The sequence below is a fragment of the Prionailurus bengalensis genome, chromosome B2 (genome assembly GCF_016509475.1).
Source record: "Prionailurus bengalensis isolate Pbe53 chromosome B2, Fcat_Pben_1.1_paternal_pri, whole genome shotgun sequence".
Taxonomy (NCBI): domain Eukaryota; kingdom Metazoa; phylum Chordata; class Mammalia; order Carnivora; family Felidae; genus Prionailurus; species Prionailurus bengalensis.
In genome coordinates, this window is record NC_057349.1 from 116815941 (window position 1) to 116841756 (window position 25816).

The window sequence follows — 25816 nt, forward strand, 5'->3', positions numbered from 1 at the left end:
CCTTCATTTTCACCAGTATAAAAAGAGGGATCATGTCCTCTGTGTATCTTTAGAGGCAGGAAGAGTAAATGAGACACAAGAGAGTATTATAAGCCCTTCTGAACACACATATCAATCCAAGATACAGTTGAGCCTGAGTAATTCCTCTTTTAGAGTGCTAATACTGTAAGTCAATGCCTTTTTTTTTTTTTTTTTGGCCAAGAACCTCACATTTCCTCCTCTCCTGGAGCACAGCCAAGAGAGGCAGCTCTTCTAGACTCTGCAAGAGAAGGCCATCTTCTTCCTCAGTAAGCACTGTGCTGGCCCTAAAGAGTTCTCCCTGCTCCCAACCCCAACACTGCCCTCACCAGCGTAGTACTTGGTGTGTGATTGCAGGCCACTGTTTAATGATCGTGGGCCCAGTACAAGGATGTAGTGTGGTTGGGACTGGAGGCTCTCCTGCCTGGCTCTCCTCCTCAGCACTCAGCTGCAGCTCTTGAGCACAAGCTTCCTATTAGGCTCTGAAAAATGCCCAGAAACTGGCCAGCCATTCACATTCGCTGGCAAGCATAGCACCTGGCATATGGCCAGTTTGAGTGGTAATGGGAAGGCATAGAGAGAGAGATTCTTTCCCCTCCAACAGGCTTTAGAACGTCCAAGGAATTTGTAGTTGGTTTGATTATTATTATATGAGCTAATCACCCAATATCTACTCTGCCTGAAACTCTGAGAAATAAAAAGAGGTAAGACATAGCCTTAGCCCCAAAGAGCTTAGATAAGGCAAAACACCTAGCAAAATAATTACCCTATGGGGCACCTGGGTGGCTCAGTCAGTTGAGCGTCCAACCTTGGCTCAGGTCATGATCTCGCGGTTCGTGAGTTCGAGCCCCGCATGGGGCTCTGTGCTGACAGCTCAGAGCCTGGAGCCTGCTTCGGATTCTGCGTCTCCCTCTCTCTCTGCCCCACCCCTGCTTGCGCTCTGTCTCTGTCTTTCAAAAAATGAATAAACATTTTAAAAAAATCAAAATTTTTACGCTAAATAGTCATGAATGGTGATCATGATAGTTGTGTTTGAAAATCAGAAAGAGGGTTCCGCCAAGTAGCCAGCACCCAGAGCAGGCTGGGCGCAGAGCTGCCCGGCGTCACCATGTGGGTCACCCGGAAGACCCTCCGGCAGCAGGATTGATGTCAATGCAGGGGAGACTGTGGAAGCACTGGAGGAGGAGATTGAGTCAGAAAAGGGGAACGAAGTCTTTCCCATAGGAATAATTATTCAGGCAAGGTCCTTCCTGATGATACTGCTGTAAAAGAAAATGAAGTTGATGGAAAAACCTTGTGGTAGTTATGGTGGCAAAACCCAAAGCAGTGACGGCACCAGCACCAGCCACAGCCCAGCAGTCACATCCTGCCACCTCGCCACAATTAGCTCCTCCACAGCACTGGCTGGGGCTCAGGTCCCCACCCCCACCCTACTTTGGCTCCCACTCCCACACCTGAACTCCTCATGCCAGCATTAACAAGCATCTTCTGAGCCCGAAACCTTCTAGCAATGAAACAAGAAACACCTGCAGAAAAGCCAGCAGAAACACCAGTAGCTACTAGCCCAACATCGACTGGATGGTACATCAGGAGATTCTTCTTGGCCAAACATTCTTTTAAGTTTATTTTATTTTGAGAGAGAGAGAGAGAGAGAGAGAGAGAGCGAGAGCGCACTAGAGTGGGGAAGGGGCAGAGAAAGAATTTCAAGCAGGCTCCATGCTGTCAGCGCAGAGCCCCACTTGGGGCTCAAACTCGCGAATCATGAGATCATGACCTGAGCCGGAATAGAATTGGGCACTTAACTGACTGAGCCACCCAGGCGCCCCTTGGTCAAACCTCTGTGAAAATGCAACCAGTGCACGTGTGAGGGTCAGTCTTGTGAGACCGTGATAACTGAGGTCATGTCTATGGGCTGTGGTAACTGAGGTCATGTTCATAGGCTGCGGAGGCCAGCAAATAATTGCGGCCCTGAGAGCCAGTCTCCACCACCCTGACAGAGCAGTGGAACACCTTTTTATGGGAATCCCGGAGGTAGAGGAAGTCAGGCTGTGGTTGCTCCCCCTCTGGTGGCTAGTCCTGGGGCTCCTCAGTGTTCAATGGCTGCACCTGCAGCAATGCCTACACATTCTGGAGGACATCCCCTTGAAGTTTTGCAGATAAGCCTTAGTTTCAACAGCTGAGGCAAATTATTCAACAAACTTCTTCCCTGTTTCTAGCACGGCTACAATAGGTCAAGAAAATTCTCAACTACCGCAGCAAATTAGCCAACACCAGGAGCATTTTATTCAGGTGGTCGGTGAACCAGTTCAAGTAGCGGGTAGTTGAGGAGGAGGGAGTGGAGGTATCGGGGAGGAATTGCAGAAGGTGGAAGTGGTCCTGTGAACTACATTCAGGTAATACCTCAGGAATGAGAAGGTATAGAAAGATTACAGGTACTAGGATCTCCCAAAGGACTTGTGATGTGAGCATATTTTGCTTGGGAGAAGAATAAGAAGTTGGAGGTCAGTTTCCTTCTACAGAAAAACTTTGATGAAGATTGAAAGGGACTTGGGCTGATAACCACAATACTTGGTGTAAGGTATGAGATTGTTGGGGGTGGGGATATAGGGTATATATATATACAGTACATGTCTGCTTTAATTAGCAGATGCCACAAATCCGTATAGTGTGTAAACTATTACACAACCAGAAATCAGATTTTTTACAGGTCATTATTTCTTCTATAAAAAAAACTAGGTAACTTTTTCTGGGTGTCACCTTTTTTAGTGTATTGGATCCAAAAATTTAGTGTAATGCCCTGCTTTATATTTCTTCAACTTAACATTGATTTCTGAAAGAATCTTTGCTACCTAGAACCTATGGTCTCTATTTTGTGGGAGCCCTTGATAATGGCTTTGTGAAATTGAAAGAAATTGGATCAGCTGTAAACAGAAATGTCAAGTTATTGATAGTTATCGTTGCTTCTTCAAATATGTATAAAGTTAATGTGTAAGAAAGCCCATTCTTTCAAGTTAAATAGTTGGTGGAGTTGGGGGGAAAGGAGAGAAGAGGAACTTCTTAAAATGTAAATAATTACTGACATACAAATTTTTTTTGATCATTGAATGTGAGGATCTGTACAAGAATAGGCAGAATTATCTCTCTGTTTACGTGTTTTTTTGGTTTGTTTTAGGAAACAAAATGGGAGGTGTCTACTGTTTACTTCATTGTTGTGTTGCAATAAAAGTTTTAAAAATCACCATTGCATATTTGCTTTGGATGTATCCCTTTGTAAAATTTAGCACTTTGAGGCCACCGGAGAAATGCCACATTCACTCCCCTTCCCTTTCCCTCACCAGAAATGTGTTCATCAGCAATTCACAAGCTTAAAACTGCTGCCTTTCTTTAAAGCCAGGAAATGCCAATTCAGTTCAGAAGTAATACAGATGTTTCAGAACTGTGTTTCTGATGTTTGTAAATATTTTTCCTAATTAGATAAGAATGTATGACCATTGATGTCATTAGGATTGTATTGCTTTCAAAAAGAGGAGGACAGAAGTATAATGCAGCATCTTGTATTACATTGGATAGACTGGTAAAATCTTTTGGAAGAATTGAAAGATGCAGCTGGAAAAGTATCTTGGAAAATATATAATCAAGATATCTCATGGCATATTAAAAGAAAACTTTTAAGAGCAAAAAAAAAAAAAAAAGAAAGAAAGAAAAGGAAATGTAAGAAAGGAAAGCATGAGCCAAAACAGTTAGGGATGGCTTCATAAAGAAGGTTAGGTAGGAACTGACTCTTAGAGGCTGGATTTATTTTAGATAATTCGAGAGAGGTTAAGGAACAATAAAACAAAAGCTCTTTCTGGAAGTGTTTATAGAAAAATAGGCAATAAGAATGGTAACAAGGTTGGCAAGACGTGTTGGGTAATTGTTTAATCATTTATTGAACATTCATTCAATATTTGGTAGTAGTTAGGCATCGTTCTAAGAGCTGGATATAAAGTGAAGAGCAAAACAGACCAAGTTCCTGCTCTCTTACAGCTTGACTTTTAGTCAAGGAGGTAACCCATAAATAGGAAAGCCTTAAAGTAATTCTAAAATGTTTGGTACTACGAAGAAAATGTTCTGCAAAAATTTGAAAACCTGGCTAGGTGCCCTGGGAATGGCCACACCAGGAAGGGCCACTGAAGCTGAAAAATGACACAAGACAAGGATCCAGTCTCTGAAAAGATAAGAGAGAAGTTCATTCCAGGCAGAGACAGCAGGATCCCAAAAGGCCCTAAGAAGGAAAGAATTTGGCATATTTCACATGCTAAATAGAAGCTGGGGAGTTAAATTTCATAGGGTCTTTTTTTTTAATTTTTTTTAATGTTTATTTATTTTTGAGACAGAGACAGAGCATGAACAGGGGAGGGTCAGAAAGAGAGGGAGACACAGAATCTGAAACAGGCTCCAGGCTCTGAGCGGTCAGCACAGAGCCTGACGCGGGGCTGGAACTCACGGACTGTGAGATCATGACCTCAGCTGAAGTCGGCCACTTAACCAACTGAGCCACCCAGGCGCCCCTAAATTTCATAGGGTCTTAATGCCAATTTTTTTCACTTCTTTCTTACCATAGGTCATGTCGAATTCATGACATCTTACTATTGGAATGCTCATATAATCAATCAGTACCACGTGTGTAAATGATGACTCTTACACATTATTGTATAAATTAATTAGGAAAGTAGAAATCAAGGCAGGGGATGCTATCTTGATCATCCAGAATTTAAAAGAGACAGTGTATCAATATACATTTCTTTTTAAAAAATTAGATACTCTCAGCTATTAACCAGAATTGGTAGCCTTCATGGTGTCATATGTAAGTTATGATCTTTTAGTAATATAGATAAGATATTGATAATAAATTTTAAGTTTATTTTTTTTAATGTTTATTTATTTTGAGGGGGAGAGAGGGAGAGAGAGAGCGCGCGCGCGCGCGCATGAACTGGGGAGGGGCAGAGGGGGAGAGAGAGAATCCCAAGCAGGCTCCATGTTGTCAGCACAGAGCCCAATGTGGGCTCAATCCCACAAACTGTGAGATCATGACCTGATCTAAAATCAGGAGTCAGACGCTTAACCAACTGAGCCACCCACGTGCCCCAGATTTTAAGTTTAAATTATAATGTACATTTTCTGTGTGGTAACAGATACTAGTGCTGGTGATACATTAATTCTTAAGATACTTAAACATTACCAAAATGTAGATCAAGTCCCTTATTATATTCTGTGCAATTCGAAAATAGGAGTGATATTATAGAGTACAGTCAAGTCCAGCCTAGACAAACATCTACAACAGTTTAGAAGGCCAAGATCTTAAGCAGTTGACATTAGTAATTCAAAAGTAACGTTTAAAAAATTACATGTATGAGTTTATGCATGTGGTGTGTATATGTACAAAGTAACGACCTATTGATGAGAACCCTCCAAATAATTTTGTATATTTACTGCAAACTGTAAAGAGAAACTTTTAAAACTTCCAATGCATCTTTTCATCCTTCTGCTTGTGATGGTAACATAGGTTGAGGAATTAGATGATAACTAGACTTTATATTCTTTTATGCAAAACCTTGAAGACTGGTCATGAATTAAAACTCTCACTGCCCCTGGGAAATCACAAAATGCAGTATAATTTCTATAACATCTCTTACCATGTTCTGTATTGGCCAAGCATTTGGTTTTATTTTAATTTCTATTTAAAATCCACTTATGTATAAAAAAATGTAGAATCTCTGGGCATGTCTAGAATGCAAGTACTATGGTACAGGATTATAGACTATTAATACTCTGCCAATTTGGACCTTAGTCAAGTTATTTTAAGACAGTTTGTGATTCGTTAATTCATTATCTGTAGTTAGATTATCCCTATCTTTTTAGTAAAAAAAAAGGCATATTAGCATATGCATATGCATAGAATTATGAAATGTAACCTATTTCAAGGTGCTCTGAAGACTATAGTATCTTTTAAGAAACTTTGAATATTACACATGCCATTTTTATTTGACTAAATATAGTGTATCTCAACTATGAACACATTAAATGGATTCCTTTGTGTCAAGTGGCATCTTCATTGTGAATGAAGGTGAAAATGTACCAGGATAACCTTTGGGAAGTGAGGCTGTTTGTGAAGTTGTTTTACTTTGTTGATGATGATGTATGGTTTTGCGATTAACAGTCATCTTTTCTGGGGATGACATGGGTGAAGTTAATATTTATTCTTCTTTAACGTTTTACTGGCATCTTTAGAGTGTTACAAAACATGCATTTACTACTTGGTAGCTAAGCATTTCTCCCTCTTTGTTTCTTTAATTAACGTATTGATCTAAACTGCATCTATAGGATCAAGCTTATTGAGACAGACTGCCTGTGTCTCCACAAGAGATCATTGCTGGACTCCACGCTTTTTCAGTAAATAAAATATGGACAAAACTGCAACATGTGGAGGTTGAAGAATCCATTAAAGACTTTTGGCAACTGTACCTTAAAGATACTTCAAAAATAATTGTGTTTTATCACTTCCTTTATGTCATTGCATACAGCAAGGGTTTTAAAAAGACCAAATACGGCTCTCTGATTTCCATTTAATGGAAGAAGTAATAAAGTTTAATTGTGTACTTGAGCACAGGGTGTCATTTCCAGTATATCTGATCAATAATTTATCGATTGCCTTTGGCTCGGAGTAATATTTGAAAGAAAATGTAGCCAGTGGGCGCTTATCTAGCTGGAGCTTCATCATCTCAATTAATTATGCTTTTCCTGAATTTGGATCATTAGGCGACCAAAGTGACAGCAGATGGCGAGCAAACTGGACAGGATGCTGAGAGGACCAACAGGAGAGCAGACTCCTTAGGAGAATTCATTAAGGAGCTTGCCCAGGATGCAGAAGGTATTAGAATCATTTAATTTAATCATTATGTCTCCCAACAGAAAAATAGAAAAAGGGATTACACAGGACTAGAATTTCTCCAGTAACAGATAACATTTATCAGTCTGAGGGTCAGGTTTAAAAAGTGTTTTGGTTGATATATTCAAGGGCGTTGTCTGCCGAGAGTCTGCAATCTACAGTGTTAAATTAGGGACAACAGCGAATTAGTAATCATGAGTGCAGTCATGGAAAATTAAATGTGGTCCCTTAGGAATGCTTTAATTTTTGAGGAATGGCTATTCTGATTAAAGAACGAATAGATAACTTATGCCTTGCTATTGTTTGTATTCAAAACCAAGAGATTGTTAACTTTTTTAAAAAGCTAATTTTAACATTCTACTCAGTACATTAAAGCAGCACTTTAATTTCTCAAAATGGCTTTTAAACTACTTGGTGCTGTTTTTAATGAACATCTGGTGCTTGGTGTTTGGATTTGCTACCTTACCAGAAGCTACACTGCATTTAGTCCATAATTCTCTAGGAGCTGGTTCTTGGCATCTACCAATCTGACTGAAGATCAAAGTGGAAGCCATTTTGGGGCTAAAGCCCAGATGAGAAAAAGAGATTTAACAAAAAAACTAGATCTTCAGTATATATTAATATAAAATAAACATGCATGCATATTTAGAAAGGAGGAAACATGGTTTTTTTCTTTAAAAAAAATATTTTTATTGCTCTACAGTGTATTTTAGATATTTTGCTTTGTAATATAGCCAAATAAATCAGGACACGGGATAAACTTTAAGGCAGATGCTGACAGGTAGTTCTTAGGAATCACTGGCTAAGAAGAGACTGAAACTCCCAAAGATTTCCCACTGCAGGAAGCAACAGAGTTTTAGTCTGAGGCAAATAATCTGAGGCAAAACATGTCAGGATCTGGAACATTCTACTGGAAAATTCTTAATTAACTCATTATGGTTTATCCTCTGCTAGATGGAGTTATTGTGCTTTCCCTGATTTTATTTTCCATTAATGCTACTTAAAGTGTTCTCCAGCCAGCACTCCCTACCCCCTCCCCCAACACACACACAAAAAATTCCTTCTGCTTGGATCCATGAAGGCAATGGTCAATACCCCAGTAACTTTCCTTTTCCTTATACCTCAATCTCAACCACTCAATACTTAGCAGCCTGTCTTGGAAACTTATTTTGAAATCATTTCAATCAAATATTCATACCTAAGAGTAAATGCTAGTACATGTTTTCAATAGACTCCAACCAACATTAGCACTGCTAATTCATTTTCCCTGCGTTGCACCCACCAGCCAGTTAGTGCACGGGACAAAGGCACCAACATGGGGCAGAGTGGAGACGATATTTATTCCAGGTTTTGCTCATCACCCACAATCTATCCGTTAGAGAAAAGGGTTATGTATCCCCATAGGTGTCTCCCATTCTCTCCAGTGTGCGTCAGTCAGACACTCAGGTCGTGTCTGTCCAGACAGGACACATTTTTTTCTAATTCATGTGAAGTGCCGGGTGGGATAGCTGTGATCTGTACCTGAGAGAAGTGTGGACATTGCTCCCTTCTTCCAGTGGGTGCTAATGTGAATGATAACAAAAATAATAACCACAGCCCCTCATAAAAGAACTTTGGCAAAATTAATCCAACTGTTAAAATTTTATGAAAATTAAAATTGAATATGCCAGAGGTAAACTAAATCCTGAGATGTTTATATGTGCTGTTAAGTCTTAGCAGTTCAGGAATTTTTTTAAAAAAAGGAAACTCATCAAAAGCCTTAAGTAAGTTATATAATATATCCACACTCATTTTTCCTCTTAGAATTACACTAATTGTGGATAATAACAGTACTTTTAGGCTTTATTAGTGACAATAAATTGCTGTGGGAAAAGCAAATGTTTTAGCCTGGCATTTGTCTACTTCAGTTTTATTTTTAGATAGATAGAATACCTTACTCACCCTATCTTCCATTATAAGTCCTGGCCTCTTCATAGATAATCAGGGTCCATTCATCTAAGGCATTCTTATCTCACCATAGTTTAAAATCTACTTTGCTAGGACTCCTGATTATATCACAAATATACTATATGTTATTCCATATTATTCCATTATTAGAAAAATGAGTGATATATATGTACATATACACATGTTATATATATTCTCTGACATATTAGGACTTAAGAAATGCTAGACACCTTCTTTCCTATTTCACAGGTCACAATTGTATTTGTCATTCATGATAAATTTACCCAACAGAAGATTTTTTTTTTTTTAGGCTCAGTGTGAAAAACAACTTTGTTTCTCCTGAAGAATTAATCTATATGTATGTTGCAGATCCTGTTTACTTCTTAAGTTATCCTTTATAATCCCTTGCTACTTTGGCTACTAAGATACTGTTAATATGTCTTCTGATTTACATTATTTTTTATCTTTACCCCATTTCCTTTTATGAGAATTTTGTCTTGTTTTAAAGATACTTCAAAACTACTTAAAATTCCCTTTGAAATAAAGTAGAAATAAGTAAATAAATTTAAGAGATATATTAATGTTACAGTTATTTTCAATTCTGTTGAAAATGTACTAAACTGAGAGTGCATACCTTTGAAAAAGAGACTGAATAACATCTTCATCTTTAGCTTAAAAATATTCAGAGAATTTCCAAATTCCACATGTAAAAGCAGTGAAGCAATCATATCTCTTCTATTAGAATGATGCTTCCTTTCTTAATACAGTATCATTTTGCTAAAGCAGCTGCTGTGCCTTAATAATTTCTTCTAGTTGCTTACATATTACTTTCACTTAAAAGAAATGATTCATGGTTCCAAAAGGTACAGCAATCTTTGTCTTTTCCTTTTCTCTCTCATTTTTCCAGCAAGTTCTTCCCTGGAGAAGTTTAACTTTGAGAATAGACCACAAGTGAGGCGTATCTCATATTTAATCCTTTACAGCCACCTAAGTCCAGAAGCTAAATTCAATCAAATTCCAAAAATATCTTGAATCAAAGCTCACTTATATATTCACTTAATAAAAGAAAAACAAAAACCTTTGTCCAGTTGAAAAGTGGAATTTATCTCTTTCATTAAAATAAAAAAAAATTGAATGCAAATGAGTCAGTGTTTGGTTACATAATGTAATTAGTTAAAATCAACATACAGACAGACATGCACTCAGACCAAAGGAGGAGATGCACCATAGGGAAAGCTCAATCTCCTGTCTTCCTTGAAATGTAAGAAGTATAAACCTTACATTTAATCATTGGCATTCTGGCATATTTCTCACAAAGCCTGCTGGATGAAGGAACTTTCCAATTAATCAGTCCATGGTCACTGTGGTTCCTTCACAAACACAATAAAGCCTAGGTGATAACTTAGCAACAGTAGTGGTGGAATCTTGAGAAGTTTCCTTGGTGTATTTCAAAGTATGACTGTTAAGTAGTTGACCAAGAAAGAGCCACCCTCACTAACTTCTAGGAAAACAGCTCATGTGCAATAATTTCTATCACAAGGCTAGGAATGACCATATTTGTTCTTTAAAGCACCTGACTTAAATTGTTCTACAGATTAAATCATGGCTATCAGAATAAGGAGTTGACTGCAGCAACTTTCTAACCAAATCCATTTATCATGCAAAGAGAATTTGGGGTGCCTGGGTGCCTCAATCAGTTAAGTGTCTGACTCTTAGTTTCAGCTCAGGTCATGATCTCACAGTTTGGTTCATGAGATCCAGCCTAGCGTTGGGCTCCACACTAATAGCACAGAGCTTGCTTGGGATTTTCTCTCTCACTACCTTTCTCTCTGCCCCTCCCCATCTCACATGCACACACACTCTCTCTTTCTCTCTCTCAAAATAAATAAAAAATAAAAGAGAATTCAAAAGATGCACTTTGGAAGGATAAATAAAAGGTTAAAACTCAATTCCTTCTGCTAAACCATGATTTTCAAACTCTAGCATACATCTGAAGCCCCTAGAGGGCTTGTTAGAACATGGATTGCTGGTCCCTACCCTCAGAATTTTTAACTCCGTAGATCTGGAACAGGGCCTGAGAATCTCTATTTCTAATAAGTTCCCAGGTAAGGCTGATGATGCTTGTTTGGGGACCACATTTCAGAACCACTGTCACACCCTTCATGGCTAATGTCACACCCTTCACGGCTGCTCTATTTGGCCTATGTGTACCTGTTTCAGGAACTCTGAATACTATCGTCGGAACTCTGAATACAGCTCCAACCAGTTTCAATAAGAAAACAATAAATGAATTTTCAGAATTCTTTATGTCCTAAATGCATCTTAAGATAGAGCATTGAATAGTAGAAAATGTCTCTTAGCCAACCCAGAACCTCATTCTAGGGATGTTCACAGGTAATATTATAGAAATAAGGTTTGGCACACAAGAGTTTGAGAAAACCTCTCCTTTCAACTTGTTAAGTTAATGTGCAATAAAACACACTTCAAGAGAAGTTGGCCTAAAACTAACGGGTAGAACTGCATAAATGTTTCAACGCACCGGTTTTTCAAACTTTTATTCAACATAGAATTCTTTTTTTCAAATGAAATCTTGCCCAGAACACTAACCTATAAAATAGACACTTGACAGAACAGATATCATGTGTAGAATACCTGGAGCACCTAGGGAATCCTAAGATTCTGAACAGCACGGTTTGAACTTTATTTAAAGCTTAATAAACACAGACGCTTACAGTGGATGTTATTGCTAGAAGGTAGCTTTGAGCCCTAATCCGTAGCCCTTGTCCCAAGACCAGTGCTTCCTCCCTCATTCCTTCCACCAAATGAGCACAGAACTGTGCAGAAGTACAAAGGCAGGTTTGTTTTCAGAGATCTCCTCACTGATAGCTTTTCCCTACTCAGGATTTTTAAATGGACTGAATGTGATTGTGTCTTATCGGCCGTGCAGATTCTGTGCTTTCCTCTTCCAAAGGGAATGCTACATGTATCATTGCTTACCTCTTCCCTGGAAAGGGTTGGAACCATTTTTTTGTTTGCATTTTCTTCCTTGGGAACTAGAGACACCCTCCTTTAAGGACTGTGCCTCCCAAAAGAAATATAAAATGGAGAAATATGTCACCTTTCCCTTATTGGTATGGATTGTTATTAACTACCTCCCTGTTAACCAGCAGGAACACTCATGGCAAACTGCATTTCATTTGGAGATCGTGGGGAAGAGCAGACTCTTGGTGCCATTTTTGCATGTGGCATTTTTGTTTACTAATTTACAAAATTTGTTTTACCCCCTGCAGCTGTAAATGAAAAAGCTGTGAGACTAAATGAAACTCTAGGAATTCAAGACCAGGACTTTGAGAGAAATTTGCAAGGGCTTCAGAAAGAGATTGATCAGATGATGACTGAACTGAGGAGGAAAAATCTTGATAAACAAAAGGAAGTTGCCGAAGATGAGTTAGTGTGAGTAGATACTCTGTTATTTTTTTACTTGATAAACTGAATTTTTCAAATGGTTGTTTACAATTTTCTAAAATTTTCATCACACTTATAAGTAGAAGAAGATGCTATTTTATTTTCCACTTAGTAATAATTTGTCTTGCTCTAAAATTGATTAAAAGTATGTTTTTTGCCTATGTTTAAATAATCAAATAAATGATCTTTTTTGGGTTGCTGTCCCTTCCACAATTAGACTAATGGACTTGCTTTATTAATTGCCTGTATTAGGGATTTCTAAACCATCAAAGGGGTTTTTTTTTTGCGTGTGTTAATAAAAATATCTTTGTAATTATGAATTTAGCAGCCCATTCTATACATTTTATCATTTTAGGAAATGCTGAATAGAAGGGTCGTCAAATAATAAATGCCTAATACCTTGAAATAAGGGCTGAAAATTTGAGGTTGGAAATAGCAATAGTGATTTTACTAATGCAAATGAACTCTGTGACCACACACTCAAGAAAAAAAAATCATTGTTACATTTATAGTCTGCTAACTTCAAAGTGATGGTGTTATTAATATTTAAGTAATATATACTAAGCCAACAATATCAGCAACACCTGAGAACTTGTTAGACATACAAAGTATTAAACCCCACTGCAGACCTACTGAATCCAGAGATCTGGGGATGGGGGCCAGCAATCAGTTTTGACAGGCACTCCAGGAGATTATAATGGCTGTTAGTTTGAGAACTACTGTTTTCCAAGTAGTTTGCCTTTCATAAGGGCAATATTATCACTTTAGGAAAACCATTAAGTTAAATTCAGGAAACTCCCAGATCACTCAGTTGAAAGAAAAAGAAACATAGGTCAACATCATGATGCCATATTAGCATGTCAATAACACAGTTCTGCTAACAGTTTTTAACCAAACATATCAATGTTCATACCTTATATCCAAAGTAACAGAGAAAATGTACCACTATGGTGAATCAGGAGACTTTTTTTTTTTGTATGTGAAGCAAACCATAAAACTTACTTCATCAGTCAGATTATGAAAATAACATGAGACTCTTTCCAGTTGAAAATGCTATATTACTAACACATTTTAAATGCGTGTATGTTGTGTGCTTTCATATTAATTACAAATGGCCTTGCCACTTTTCAGGTACCCATTTTCATCTTGATTTAGTACACAGTCAGTCTGCTTTAAATATCGTCTTATTTTCCATTGATTTAATACTAGCATTGCTATTTAATACCAATAAACCACGAGGCAGTGACAAGGGCTTATTGTCTGTTACTGGGCGGGGGTGACTGCAGGGCTGCAGAAGGCCTTCTGAAGAAGGTGAAGAAGTTCTTTGGAGAGTCCCGAGAGAAGACGGAAAAAGCAGAGAAGGATATCCGGGCGATACTGGCAGACAACAAAGATAAAGTGGATGCTGCTTGGGACCTGTTGAGAGAAGCCACCGATAAAATCAGAGAGGCTAATCGCTTATCTGCAGCAAATCAGAAAAACATGACTGCTTTGGAGGTGAGTCTTAGGGATTCTCATTTGAATCTATAGGGCTGGGTTGGATGGGGCGGGGATTGAACATAGCTGGAAAAGTCAAGTTGATGCACATTTACAGAAATCAAGAACAACTCTGAAAGGAGACTTCTAAGAAGCAGATCAGGAAATAATCCTTTTAAAAAAATTAATGACTATATTTTTGAGAGAGAGAGAGAGAGCGTGCACACACACAAGAGCAAAGGTGAGCAGGGGAGGGACAGAGAGGGAAACAGAATCTGAAGCAGACTCCAGGCTCTGAGCTGTCAGCACAGACCCCAACATGGGACTCGAACTCAGGAACCATGAGATGATGACCTGAGCCAAAGTCAGACACTTAACTGACTGAGCCACCCAGGCACACCAGAAATGATCCTATATTAAAAAAAAAAAAAAAAAAAAAAAAAATCAAGGACCATTGCCATAGACTCAAATAAAATTAGATAACAAAGTATTGAAGATTTTAAGGACAGTGTGATACAGTGGAAGGAACTCTTTCCTGGGAGTCAGGGGACCTTGATCTTAATGATGACTGTGTCACTAACTAGAAATATGCCTTGGACAAGTCAGTTAAAGTCTCTAAGCCTCAGTCTTCAAACTACACAGTAAGTGCATTTTATGTGATTGCATCCAAGGTATCTTCGAGTACCAATCTCATATGGTTTTGTAACCCATGCAATCTAATCCACAAACCATTGTTTAGACATCTAACTACCGAGGGTCACAAAAGTGCCAACTTACTTCCTAATGGAATCTGGGCACACTGAGAGTCCAGTGCTTGGGAAAGATTTTGGTTCCCTTTTCCTTTGCAATGTGTTACATGCAAATGATATTTTAACAGGGACTAACATGAACATATCACGTCTGAGTTATATTTTTCCCTCTTTTCCCTCACCGACAAGAGATAATTCTCTCCTCAAGAAATGATGGGCACCTTCTGCCTTTTTTAGAGAGGTTATGAGGCTAGAACCAAAATAGATTTTTCCTTTTCTTCCTCCCTCCATCGCTCAATGCCTTCCTTTTTCTTCCTTCCTTCCTCCCTTCTGTTCCTTCTTTCTCTTTCTTAATATTTACCATGACAACTTGATCACTTTTCCCAGCAGTAAATTCAGCACGTATGATGGTGCAAACTGTATTAGGTATTTAAACAACAATTTCTCCCCAGAAACAAAACTTCCTTTGCTGTTTTCAAAGTATTTGACCCCAACAGATCTGAAAACAGCGGCAGATCTCTTTCTCTTCTAGTGTATAATCTCACCTTCATTATAACTGAACACTCTCTGGCATATATGATGCTTTCAAAAATGTTTGTGGGATGGCAGTTGAATAAAACAAATCTGGATTTTTTTTTTCCATCTCATTTCTTTCCATTTTCCTTTAGAGTAAGAAGTAAGAGGATGAATTAATTTTTTGAAGGTTTTTTTTTTCTTTCTGGGATTCACCCTTGTCATGTTGATGGAAGATGGAGAAGGCTCACTTTTTTTCCTAACTGAGGTATCTAATCTTAACCAATTTGGAGTCTACTGACATGCTGGAAATATTAAAGAAAAAGTGCCATCTTGTGAAGCAGGATGTCAGGCTATCGTCCTATCCCCAGTGCTGACATGATTCATCCTGCTCAGGGACACACCAGTGGTGTAACTTACCCGGAGGTGCACCTCTCCATTTTATGGCAACAGTTTAAGAAATTAAAATTACCTGTGTGGAAAGCATAATAAGCATTTGGGAAGTATTTCAAGAAGAGTTATAGTGGTGCAGTAAATGGTCCTTTCAGCTACTCCTTCCTTTTAGTGATGTTTAAAACCAGGAGCCATCATTCTTGGGCACCCCTGGAGATGCCTGGAGCTTATGTAGTCAGTATTGCGATTCTAAGTGGTCCTTTTTGTATTTTCATTTTATGTGTCATGCTTAACTAAAGGCTTGTTAAAAACTTACTGGAGTAAATAGATAAACTGATGAAATTAACATGAGTAAGGCACAGCTTACTTAAGATTGCCAGGGCTCATTAGGTTAATTACCAAGCTTCCTGCTACACCAACTGACTGAGAATCAACTGAACAGTTTGTTAAAAGACGGGGTCCCTGAGCTCCTACCCAGAGTCTGAGTTGGTTAGTCTGGACTTGGCTTGGGGTTCATATTTTAAAACTCTCCCCAGATTATTCTCATGTGTATACTGGTTTGAGAACAACTGACACATTGTATCCGTTCAATTGAATAACGAGCTGTGTTTTATTTTATTTTTTTTTTAATGCTTATTTATTTTTGAGAGAGAGAGACAGAGTGTGAGCAGGGGAGGAGCAGAGAGAGAAAGGGAGACACAGAATCTGAAGCAGGCTCCAGACTCCGAGCTGTCAACACAGAGCCTTGATGCGGGGCTCAAACTCACGAACCATGAGATCATGACCTGAGCCAAGTCGGAGGCTTAACCGACTGAGCCACCCAGGTGCCCCATGAGCTGTGTTTTAAATAGACAAATTGTGCCTGTGCTCACAAAGAAGGTGCTATAATTAAAACACAACTCAATGTTATTTGTTTACTTTAAGGAGATAAGCATGTATTATTTGTTAAAAACACTTACTAAGCCCCTACTAATTTCAAGAAATGTGCCAAACAAATGTTGATTAGATCAAACACTGGTCCTTATGGTGTGATCCTTGGAACAGCAACATCAGTATCAACTAGAAACTTGTTAAAAATACAAATTCTTGAGGTCTGCCCCAAATCTGTCAACTCAGAAACTGGGAGTGGCACCCAGCCACCTGTGTTTTAAAAATGCCTCCAGTGATTCAGATGTAGCCTTAGGTTTGAGAACCATTGAAGTAAAGAATAAAACACCATCTCTGATGATTTCAGGTGACTTGTGTTTAGTGGGAAGTACACACAAGTAAGTCACTTCATGCACTGCAGTAACATCATGAAACTAAACAAAGAGAGGGCATCTAAATCACCCCCTGGGTTAAGGAGGACTTCATAGAGGACATGATATGTGTGCTGAGTCCTGCATGATAAGCACAAGTGAGTCGAAGCAGAAAAGGAAGAATATTCCAGAAATAGGGAAAACCACAAACAAAGACATGGAGAGGAAAAAGAAAATATAAAACATTTGGGAGAAAATTCAGCTCTTTGATAGGATTAGAACGACGACTTCACGGGGACAAACAGGGGATGGAAAGCCAGAGAAGACAGACGAGGTCCAGAACTTGAGTAATAAAAGACCAAGTACATTATGATCAAGTTAAGGAATTTGGGGGTTATCCTGGAAACTATCAGAAGCCAATGTAACATTGGAGTCATGGATTAAAGTTACATTTGGGGAAATTTGTGAGTGGTTCATATAAACTGGAGAGTTCATTTGGTATTAGGAAATCATGTAGTATAAGGCTTGGAAAATAGGCAGTGGTGATCTACAATGCCTGTCAGGCACCTACCTCAGCAAGGTGCTGTTGGTAACAGAGGTGTTCGAGACTGAATAGGAATGATTCCTGGCCTCGTAGAACTTAACATTCAGGCAGCTTCACAGTATATAATTCTGAGATTAATATAGGCTAGGAATATCAGCAAAAGACTCACACGCACAAAAAATGATGGCATCCTAGCTGAGACTGAGAGAAATGATGGGGTCACATGAGCCCCAACACAGAGCTCTGGAAGTGCACGGTGGTGTTAGGAAATGTCAGAACAGTGAAGCTCACTGCCGAGCTACAGAAGTGTGTAGTAGAAGATAGCTCTGGAAACGGCATTTGGAGTTAGATCAGAGGGGCTCTGAATGCAAATTTCTGGAGCACGGGATCAGAGGGCACTTGCAGCGATGGAGAGAAGGCGGAGAGGACCGTGTGCCTGGGTCACATCAAGAATGTGAGCAATTCAGTTACGCGAGGGAACATGTATTGAACAGTCTGTCCCTAAATCGACCATTAGGAAACTGCAAAAGGAAGGATTGCAAAGAAAGTAGTTAGTTGCTAGACAGAGAGGACGGTAGCTTTTGCAGGCTCTTAAGCCTTCCACCTCACCCAAAAAGGTTTTAAATTTACAGAGCTCTGGAATGAATTAAGATCTAATTAGAAGTTAAAAGTAGAGATGCAATCAACTTTGATACATATAGACTGTTTTTATGGAATTTATATTATAGCAAGGGAGATAATCCCTAAGCCAATAAACAAGTATGTAATATAGACACAAAGTCTGGAGCATGGACTAGTATACATAATAAGTGATATGTTCGGCGATATCGCACCTGTAGTCAATATGTTGTGCTTCCTCAGTTGTACGTAGTTCAACAGGCTGTTCATTTCTACTACTCCATCACCGATTTGCACTAAGTAACAGTGCTTTTCGCAACTCTCAGGAGGGGCAATCAAGATGGTTCAATCTATACAAAAAATACCATTATCTATGATTCTATGGTTTGTGGCCACCCTGTAGAATATAATTCAGACAAATGAGTGCTAAGAGGAGGACCAAAATGAAGTAATTATAATAGTTAACGATTACATTGTGTCTGCTGTGTGCCAGGCAGTGTTGTAAGTCAGTTCCTCTCAAATTTTACTATGTAGATCACCTGGAGTTCTTGTTAAAGTACAGTTTCTGAGTTGGTAGTTCTTGAAAAGGCGATGAGATCATCTATTTCTAATACCTTTCCAGGTGATGCTGATGCTGCTGGTTAATGGCCCACATTTTGAGAAGCAAGGGACTAAACCTTTTATCTGGGGCTACATAAATCACTCGCCCCTGTTTTTCATAGCTTGTGAGTGGGCAGAGCTAGGATCCCGACCCAGGCAGGCTATTCCCTGAATCTGGTTTGTAATTGCTGTGGTATATAGATAATAATTGGGATGAAGATGGCGGCTGTTTTAGATAGGTGATCAGAGAAGTGACCAGAAACAGCGTGGGGGAGGAAACAAGGCAAAGAACTGAGCGAGAGCACATCACGGAGGGAACTACAGCAGCAGAGAATTGGAACAAGACATAGGGACTGGCAGTGGACTTACGTGGTTGGTGAAGAGAAGGGGGGAGAAAGGTATGAAATCAGTGCTGTCCCAGTGCAAATAAGGCAAATGATTTCTATAATAGGAGTGACAGTCCTTTCATAGCTCAAGACCTAGGCTTCTTCATCAGGTAGACCAGGTTCAAACCTTAACTGCACAGGTAGGGTGACCTTGAGTAAATCACTTGTTCAAGTTCCTATTCTTTTAAAAGGTGATAAACACAGGACCTGTAGAGTTAGTGTAGAATTTACTGAGAAAATCCTATAAACTACCTGGCACATATTGAGACATAAATGAATATAAAACTAGCATTATTATCTATATAACAACATAAATGGCAGAGGTTTAAAATTGATGCAGTTCAATGCACAAGTGTTTGGGAGAATGAGTGAGATGTATAAAGAAAAACATATACACAAATGTTTGCTCCAAATAGAAAAATAACAATAGGTCTCTGTCATCAATTTTATCCTTCTAGGCTAGGAATCAGTTTCATGTAGTTTTAAGACAAGCTATCAGTATCAAGGAAAAATGAGAGCTTGTTCTCTTTTCATGGAACAGCCCATTAAGTTTATTCTTCCATGTGTTCATTTCTCTTTTTTTGAAAAGCACTTTCCTTAAGTCCCCTTAAAAATCTCACTTCTTCCAATTTTTACAGAACTCCCATAGAATAAATCTGCTTATGTCTATGCTCACAGAATACTCCTTTGGCCCTGCATTCTGGAATGTAACGTCTAGTTCCAATGTAATTCAGGGTACTACCACATGTTCAGTAATACATATTCAGCACTTGCACTTACACAAGTTTAAAATGGGTATTGATCTTGCTTTAAAAATAGTTTCTAGGGACGGCGCCTGGGTGGCTCATTCGGTTAAGCCCCTGACTTTGGCTCAGGTCATGATCTCACGGTTCTGAGCTCGAGCCCCACATGGGGCTCTGTGCTGACAGCTCAGAGCATGGAGCCTGCTTCAGATTCTGTGTGTGTGTCTCTCTCTGACCCTCCCCCACTCATACTCTGTCTCTGTCTCTCTGTCTCTCTCTTAAAAATAAACATTGAGGTGCCTGGGTGGCTCAGTCAATTAAGTGTCTGACTTCGGCTTGGGTCATGATCTCACAGCTTGTGAGTTTGAGCCCCACATCAGGCTCTGTGCTGACAGCTTGGAGCCTGGAGCCTGCTTCAGATTCTGTGTCTCCCTCTCTCTCTCTGCCCCTCCCCTGCTCACATTCTGTCTCTCTCTCAAAAAATAAATAAACATTGAAAAAAAATTTTTAAATAACTATTAAAAACAAGTTAATAGTTTTTAGGGGCACCTGAGTAACTCAGTTGGTTGACTGTCCATCTCTTGGTTTTGGCACAGGTCAGGATCCGAGGGTTGTGGGGTAGGATCCATGCTCAGCATGAAGCCTGCTTAAGATTCTCTCTCTCTTGGGGCGCCTGGGTGGCGCAGTCGGTTAAGCGTCCGACTTCAGCCAGGTCACGATCTCGCGGTCCGTGAGTTCGAGCCCCGCGTCGGGCTCTGGGCTGATGGCTCAGAGCCTGGAGCCTGTTTCCGATTCTGTGTCTCCCTCTCTCTCTGCCCCTCCCCCGTTCATGCTCTGTCTCTCTCTGTCCCAAAAATAAATAAACGTTGAAAAAAAAAAAAAAAAAGATTCTCTCTCTCTTTCTCTGTCTCTGCCCCCTCCCCCACTCATGCTCTCTCTCTCTCTCTCTCTTTCTCTCCCTCTAAAATAAAAAATAATCAAAAATTTTAAAATGTAGTCTTTAATTCCTCAGCTAACATCACATAACTTTTCTTCTCTTGGGTGACTTTGTCACACTGAGAGGAAGAAAGTACTTATATAGGGATTTAAATAAAATAACTCTCAAAGGACTGGCCAGGTAGTTTGTAGCATTCCCATCTGTTCTCATTGTCAACACGACGTGCCTTGTTCACAAAGCCTACGTTCAGGCAGCTCGAGGAAGTCAAGAAAGAATACAGGGTCGGATAGGGTTTCCTCCGAAGGGCATTTTGATGTTTTGTTCCTACTGTGCTACAGAAAAAGAAGGAAGCTATCGAAAATGGCAAACAACAAACTGAGAACACTTTAAAAGACGGCAATGACATACTCAGTGAAGCCAACCGTCTTGCAGATGAAATCAACTCCGTCATAGATGTGAGTACTTGATAAAACCCAAAGGGAAAAGAAAATAATAATGATACAGGCTTTCATAAATAGGACACAATCAAAAAATCTCAGTAACATAAGCAAATCCTAATTTTTTTTCTTGTGGGTATCAAATTGTTTTTGGACTATTCCATTATGCTTGTGCCTAGCTCTTGGCAACAGTTAAAGCTTCACACTGTTCTCCCAACAGACATGAGAGGGTACTCATAAACACTCACGCAAACCTGTATTTTTTTCCACAGTGATGAAGGGTATTTCTTATTCCTAGGATAGCCCTTCAGATCTGCTTCAATATTTATATAATGTTAGTTGAAAGAGAAATGTAAACTATTAGCAGACTTTTAATATCCTAATGCAGTAGACACTGTGGTATATGGGAATAGAAACACAGATGATCTAAAAGATCCTAATGACGACCACTTATGCATTTATACCTACAAAGTAGCATTTTCTTAGAAAAATATAGTTAGGTTCTTCTTGGTGTAAATTGGCTTCATATATTTCCTAATCCCTCTCATTAAATAACAGCTTTTATTCTGTCCTCTCTTTTGGCTGTGTTAGTAAAATTGAAATTTCTTTTTAAAAAGTAAGTGTGTGGAATTGTATCTCCTAGAGAAATTAGTAACCGATTGGAGGCTTGTAGTCACATACTTAAAATGCCCTCTTTTCTCTACACATCAGTATGTTGAAGATATTCAAACTAAGTTGCCACCCATGTCTGAGGAGCTGAAAGATAAAATAGATGACCTCTCCCAGGAAATACAGGACAGAAACCTTGCTGAGAAGGTGTCCCAGGCTGAGAGCCATGCAGCTCAGTTGAATGACTCATCTGCTGTCCTTGATGGGTATGTCATTTGTTGTCGCAAATGCCTTTGTATCTTGACGCTTGTCCAAAAGTTGTGACTCGCAGAAATGGTAGAGAATCTCTTTGAAATCTTGATTTCTCTAATTATGAGCATACGAGCTACTCGGTCTTTCTGTGGAAAAGCCTAATTAGGAGGGTCTGGGCAAAGTTCCACTGAAGCAGCTTCAAAAGTCTGAGTTAAAAGTGGATTCAAATATGGCTTGGTAGGGAGTGAACATAGCCCTAGGCTATGCTAAGAAAAAAATATTTTTTATTCTTTATTAGAGAGCACAGTGGTTGCCTTATTAGCATTTTAAATAATAATATGTAAATACACATTCCATTTCAAATTCTAGTTTTATATTTTTAATTAAATCAAAACTATTGTTAAAAGACTGGCTTTTGAAAATGTGGCCCCATACATAGTCTTTAAATCTTTTTTTTTTTTTTCTGTTTCAAACTCCAGGGAGACACTACATAGTTCCCTTGTGTAATAGGCTAGGACTCTTATTTGGGTCAGAGGAGGGAGGGGCAAGTGACAAGGTGTGTTTGACCTATAAATAGCCTTCTATGTGTAAGTGGTATGTTCCCCTACAATTTTGGAGTCATCATAATATAAATATAGGTCCTATAACCCCCAAGAAGAATTTTCTCGAATAAATCTGTTATTTAATATATAACATGTGTAAGGTTCTATTCCAATACTTAATATGTATGACACAAAGGAAAATATCCATGTTTGAAGACCCTGGACACAATTCACACTCAATTCATTTTACAGTAAACTATTACCAATTTTGCATGGAGGGTAGTGAATGGAGCAGTAAGTTAGAGGTCCACAGATGCAAGCTCCAAGTTTTTAATTAGTGATGTGTCGGTCATGTAACCTGACACAAGCTATCTAACCTTCATTTATATCCATCTGGGAAGTACACCTATCCTAAAGAGATTTTGTGAAATTCATTCCAGTAATATGGTACAAGCGCTCTGAAACGTATAGCGTGCCTTACAAATGATGTTAAGGATCATCTCACTGCTCACAGTTTGCAAGGTGCATGAGGTTGCAGAAATGTTTGAGTGGGTATTAAAAAACATGTTGGTAGTATTTCATAGCTGAATTATTTAGGAATATGAATTTAAATTGACAACTACAATATAATGCAATAAGCAGATATTTCATGATGACTTGGAAATATAATTGTCCTGGCTGGGATCATTTAAGCCATATTTGTTATAAGTAGAATGGTCTTCATTTGGGTACCAACTGCTCTGATGTTCTTTTCTGGGGGTAATCCCAACAGAATCCTTGACGAAGCTAAAAACATCTCCTTCAATGCCACTGCAGCCTTCAATGCTTACAGCAATATTAAGGACTCTATTGATGAAGCTGAGAAAATTGCCCAAGAAGCCAAAGATCTTGCACATGAAGCTACAAAACTGGTAAGAACCAAATAGTGCTTCGTACTAAGAATGTGGGTCAATCTGTTTGAGTAAGTACCTAGACTAAATTTCTCAAATTGAAATGAGCTCTGGAAAATCCTAGTAAGTTAGAATATTTATTTTGAATTATTTTCAAAGGCTCCTTTTAAACCATATCCAAAATAAACATCCAGTGTGCTGTAATCATAACAGAATTCTTTTCTCAGTCTCTCACTACTTCCCACTACTGATAAGGGCCTTGAAATTATTGCAGATGCCAAGCGGCTTTGTGCCACCAACTCACAGAAGAAAAACAGTCAAACATAAGACTCTGGACAGGGAAATGTGTCACTATTATTCCAAATATCATCAGTAAGAAAGTGCCCAGAAAATTAACACCACTGCTTATGGCTACCCACAAATTTGGTATATGTGAAGTTTGACTATAAAGTGTCCATTTTGCAAAACACATGAGATCATATGCTTCTAAATTCCTTATACTGTTTTTAGCACAATGGAAACCTTTGCTTTCAAAGCAACCTTTGACTGCTGTCATTGTTCAAAATAAATTTGGAATTAATATTTCAGAATTTGGGGGTTCCAATTATAGCACGTTATCTTGTGTATTTTCAATCCTGACAAATCTTCATTCTTTATACATCAACATTTTTTAAATAAGTTATGTGATACACCTTCATAATATTATTGTAGGTTATTGAAGGTTAGAAAACACTTCATAGGAAGCACATGGTGAGTTAAAATGTTCTGAATTGAATGTTCTGAATCCCTTTGGTCTTCACATCAAAATTTTGAGGAAAAAAAAAGCTTGATTGGACATTTGACTGTGAATGAAATACACATAAATATTTAGTGTTAGAGAAACAGATCAATATTTGTTGTGATTTAATATTGGGCACAAAGGTATCTAGGATCTCAGGGATATTAAATGCATTTACTACACTCTTAGAATGTTTATTTAGTGATGGTAGTGAAAACATCATATTCCATCAACAATTGCTACTGTTTCTGTTCCTCTGGAATAAGCTCTAATACCATATGTTCTGAGTATTTCTTATTCAAAATTGTGATACAACTATTGCAGAAACTTCCCTATGGCTAGTTATCCTTTCAAAATGAATCTGTTTTTTTTTTTAATCTAAACTATTTATCCATCTTCTCATAATCTTCTATTTTAAAGACCCAAATTTCCAAGGTCACCATTTTCATTTGGCCTATGCTTTATCGCAGGACCATTTTAAGCGTCTAACACAGTACCTGGCAAATAGTAGGCACTCAGGAATGAATGAATGAATGTCATTCTAACTAATATCTTTCAAGTCTATTTACATTCATTTGTACCAATAAAAATCTCACTATTGTCATGACTTCATCTTTATAAACTTCTAACTATTATTTTATTAAAGAGCTGTTTTATTTCACCCAATTTTAATACTATCACCTTATGTCTAGAAGACTGACATTTTTATGCAGACACAAAATATTCACTTTCCTCAATACTGATGCTTATATGTGATAATCTAGCCAGCCTCAAACACAGAGCTGGGATGAGTTGTAATGCTTTACAACATGTCTTCTTGTTATCATCATTCTTTCTCTCCTTCCATATCCCACATAAAAATAATTAAATGTCTAAAAAAGTACAAAATAAATGCTAGGGGCACCTGGGTGGCTAAGTTGGTTAAGCGTCCAACCTCAGCTCAGATCATGATCTCACAGTTCATGGGTTCAAAAAGCACATTGGGCTTTGTGCTGACAGCCCGGAGCCTGCAGCCTGCTTTGGATTCTGTGTCTCCCTCTCTCTCTGCCCCTTCCCCACTTGTGTTCTGTCTGTCTGTCTGTCTGTCTGTCTCTCTCTGTCTGTCTCAAAAATAAATAAACATTAAAACATTTTTTAAATAAATAAATTCTAAAGAGAATAATTTATTAAATGGTTCTTAGCAAACTCAAAGAAGACAGATTTGTCCCAGAAAGTTTATTGGACTAAACAGAAAGTTTGATTCATGAACAGAATAAATGAAGCTTTCATTTTAATGTCATGATAACATAGTTGTATTTTACTAGAAATTAAACATATTTGCCAATCATTACATTGCACAATTACGTAGATAGGACTAGAATGACAGAAATGTAAGAGTCGGTATTATTGCTGGATTATAGATACATACAGAAGAGTGTGATTGTTTGTTATTTATGTATGAAAGAAGTCAAGAGTAACAAATCAGAAGAGTCCTTTACACATTTGAGTCTAAAAAGAAGGAAAAATGTTCTCAATGAATCAGAAAGGAAGGACAAAGAAACAAAGCAGGAATTTATATGAGGAGAAAAATGGCCTGTTAGACAAGCAATAAAACAACCAATTACGACTGTGAAGAGATGGACGTGAGATAATATGAGAAGAAAAAAGCCATAAGAACAGAAACAAATGAATGGTAGAAAAAACGACAAAGCATAACTGACAGCATTTTTAAAGTAACTTCGCTTTTTTAAAAACTACTTAAAGCTACCTATTT

The 25816-nt window shown here is 38.4% G+C and overlaps 1 protein-coding gene and 1 pseudogene across 8 annotated transcripts in view; both read left to right on the forward strand.

The window, feature by feature from the left end:
• Positions 1-25816, forward strand: part of LAMA2 (laminin subunit alpha 2) — a 634006-nt gene that overhangs the window by 490567 nt on the left and 117623 nt on the right. For all 8 annotated transcript variants that reach the window (XM_043592301.1, XM_043592303.1, XM_043592302.1 and 5 more), the window contains 6 exons: positions 6817-6928; positions 12184-12346; positions 13645-13855; positions 20894-21010; positions 21704-21867; positions 23168-23306. In XM_043592301.1, the coding sequence (XP_043448236.1) occupies positions 6817-6928; positions 12184-12346; positions 13645-13855; positions 20894-21010; positions 21704-21867; positions 23168-23306 (906 nt within the window). The remainder of the gene's footprint in view (positions 1-6816; positions 6929-12183; positions 12347-13644; positions 13856-20893; positions 21011-21703; positions 21868-23167; positions 23307-25816) is intronic.
• LOC122489973 lies at positions 1127-4410 on the forward strand (annotated as a pseudogene).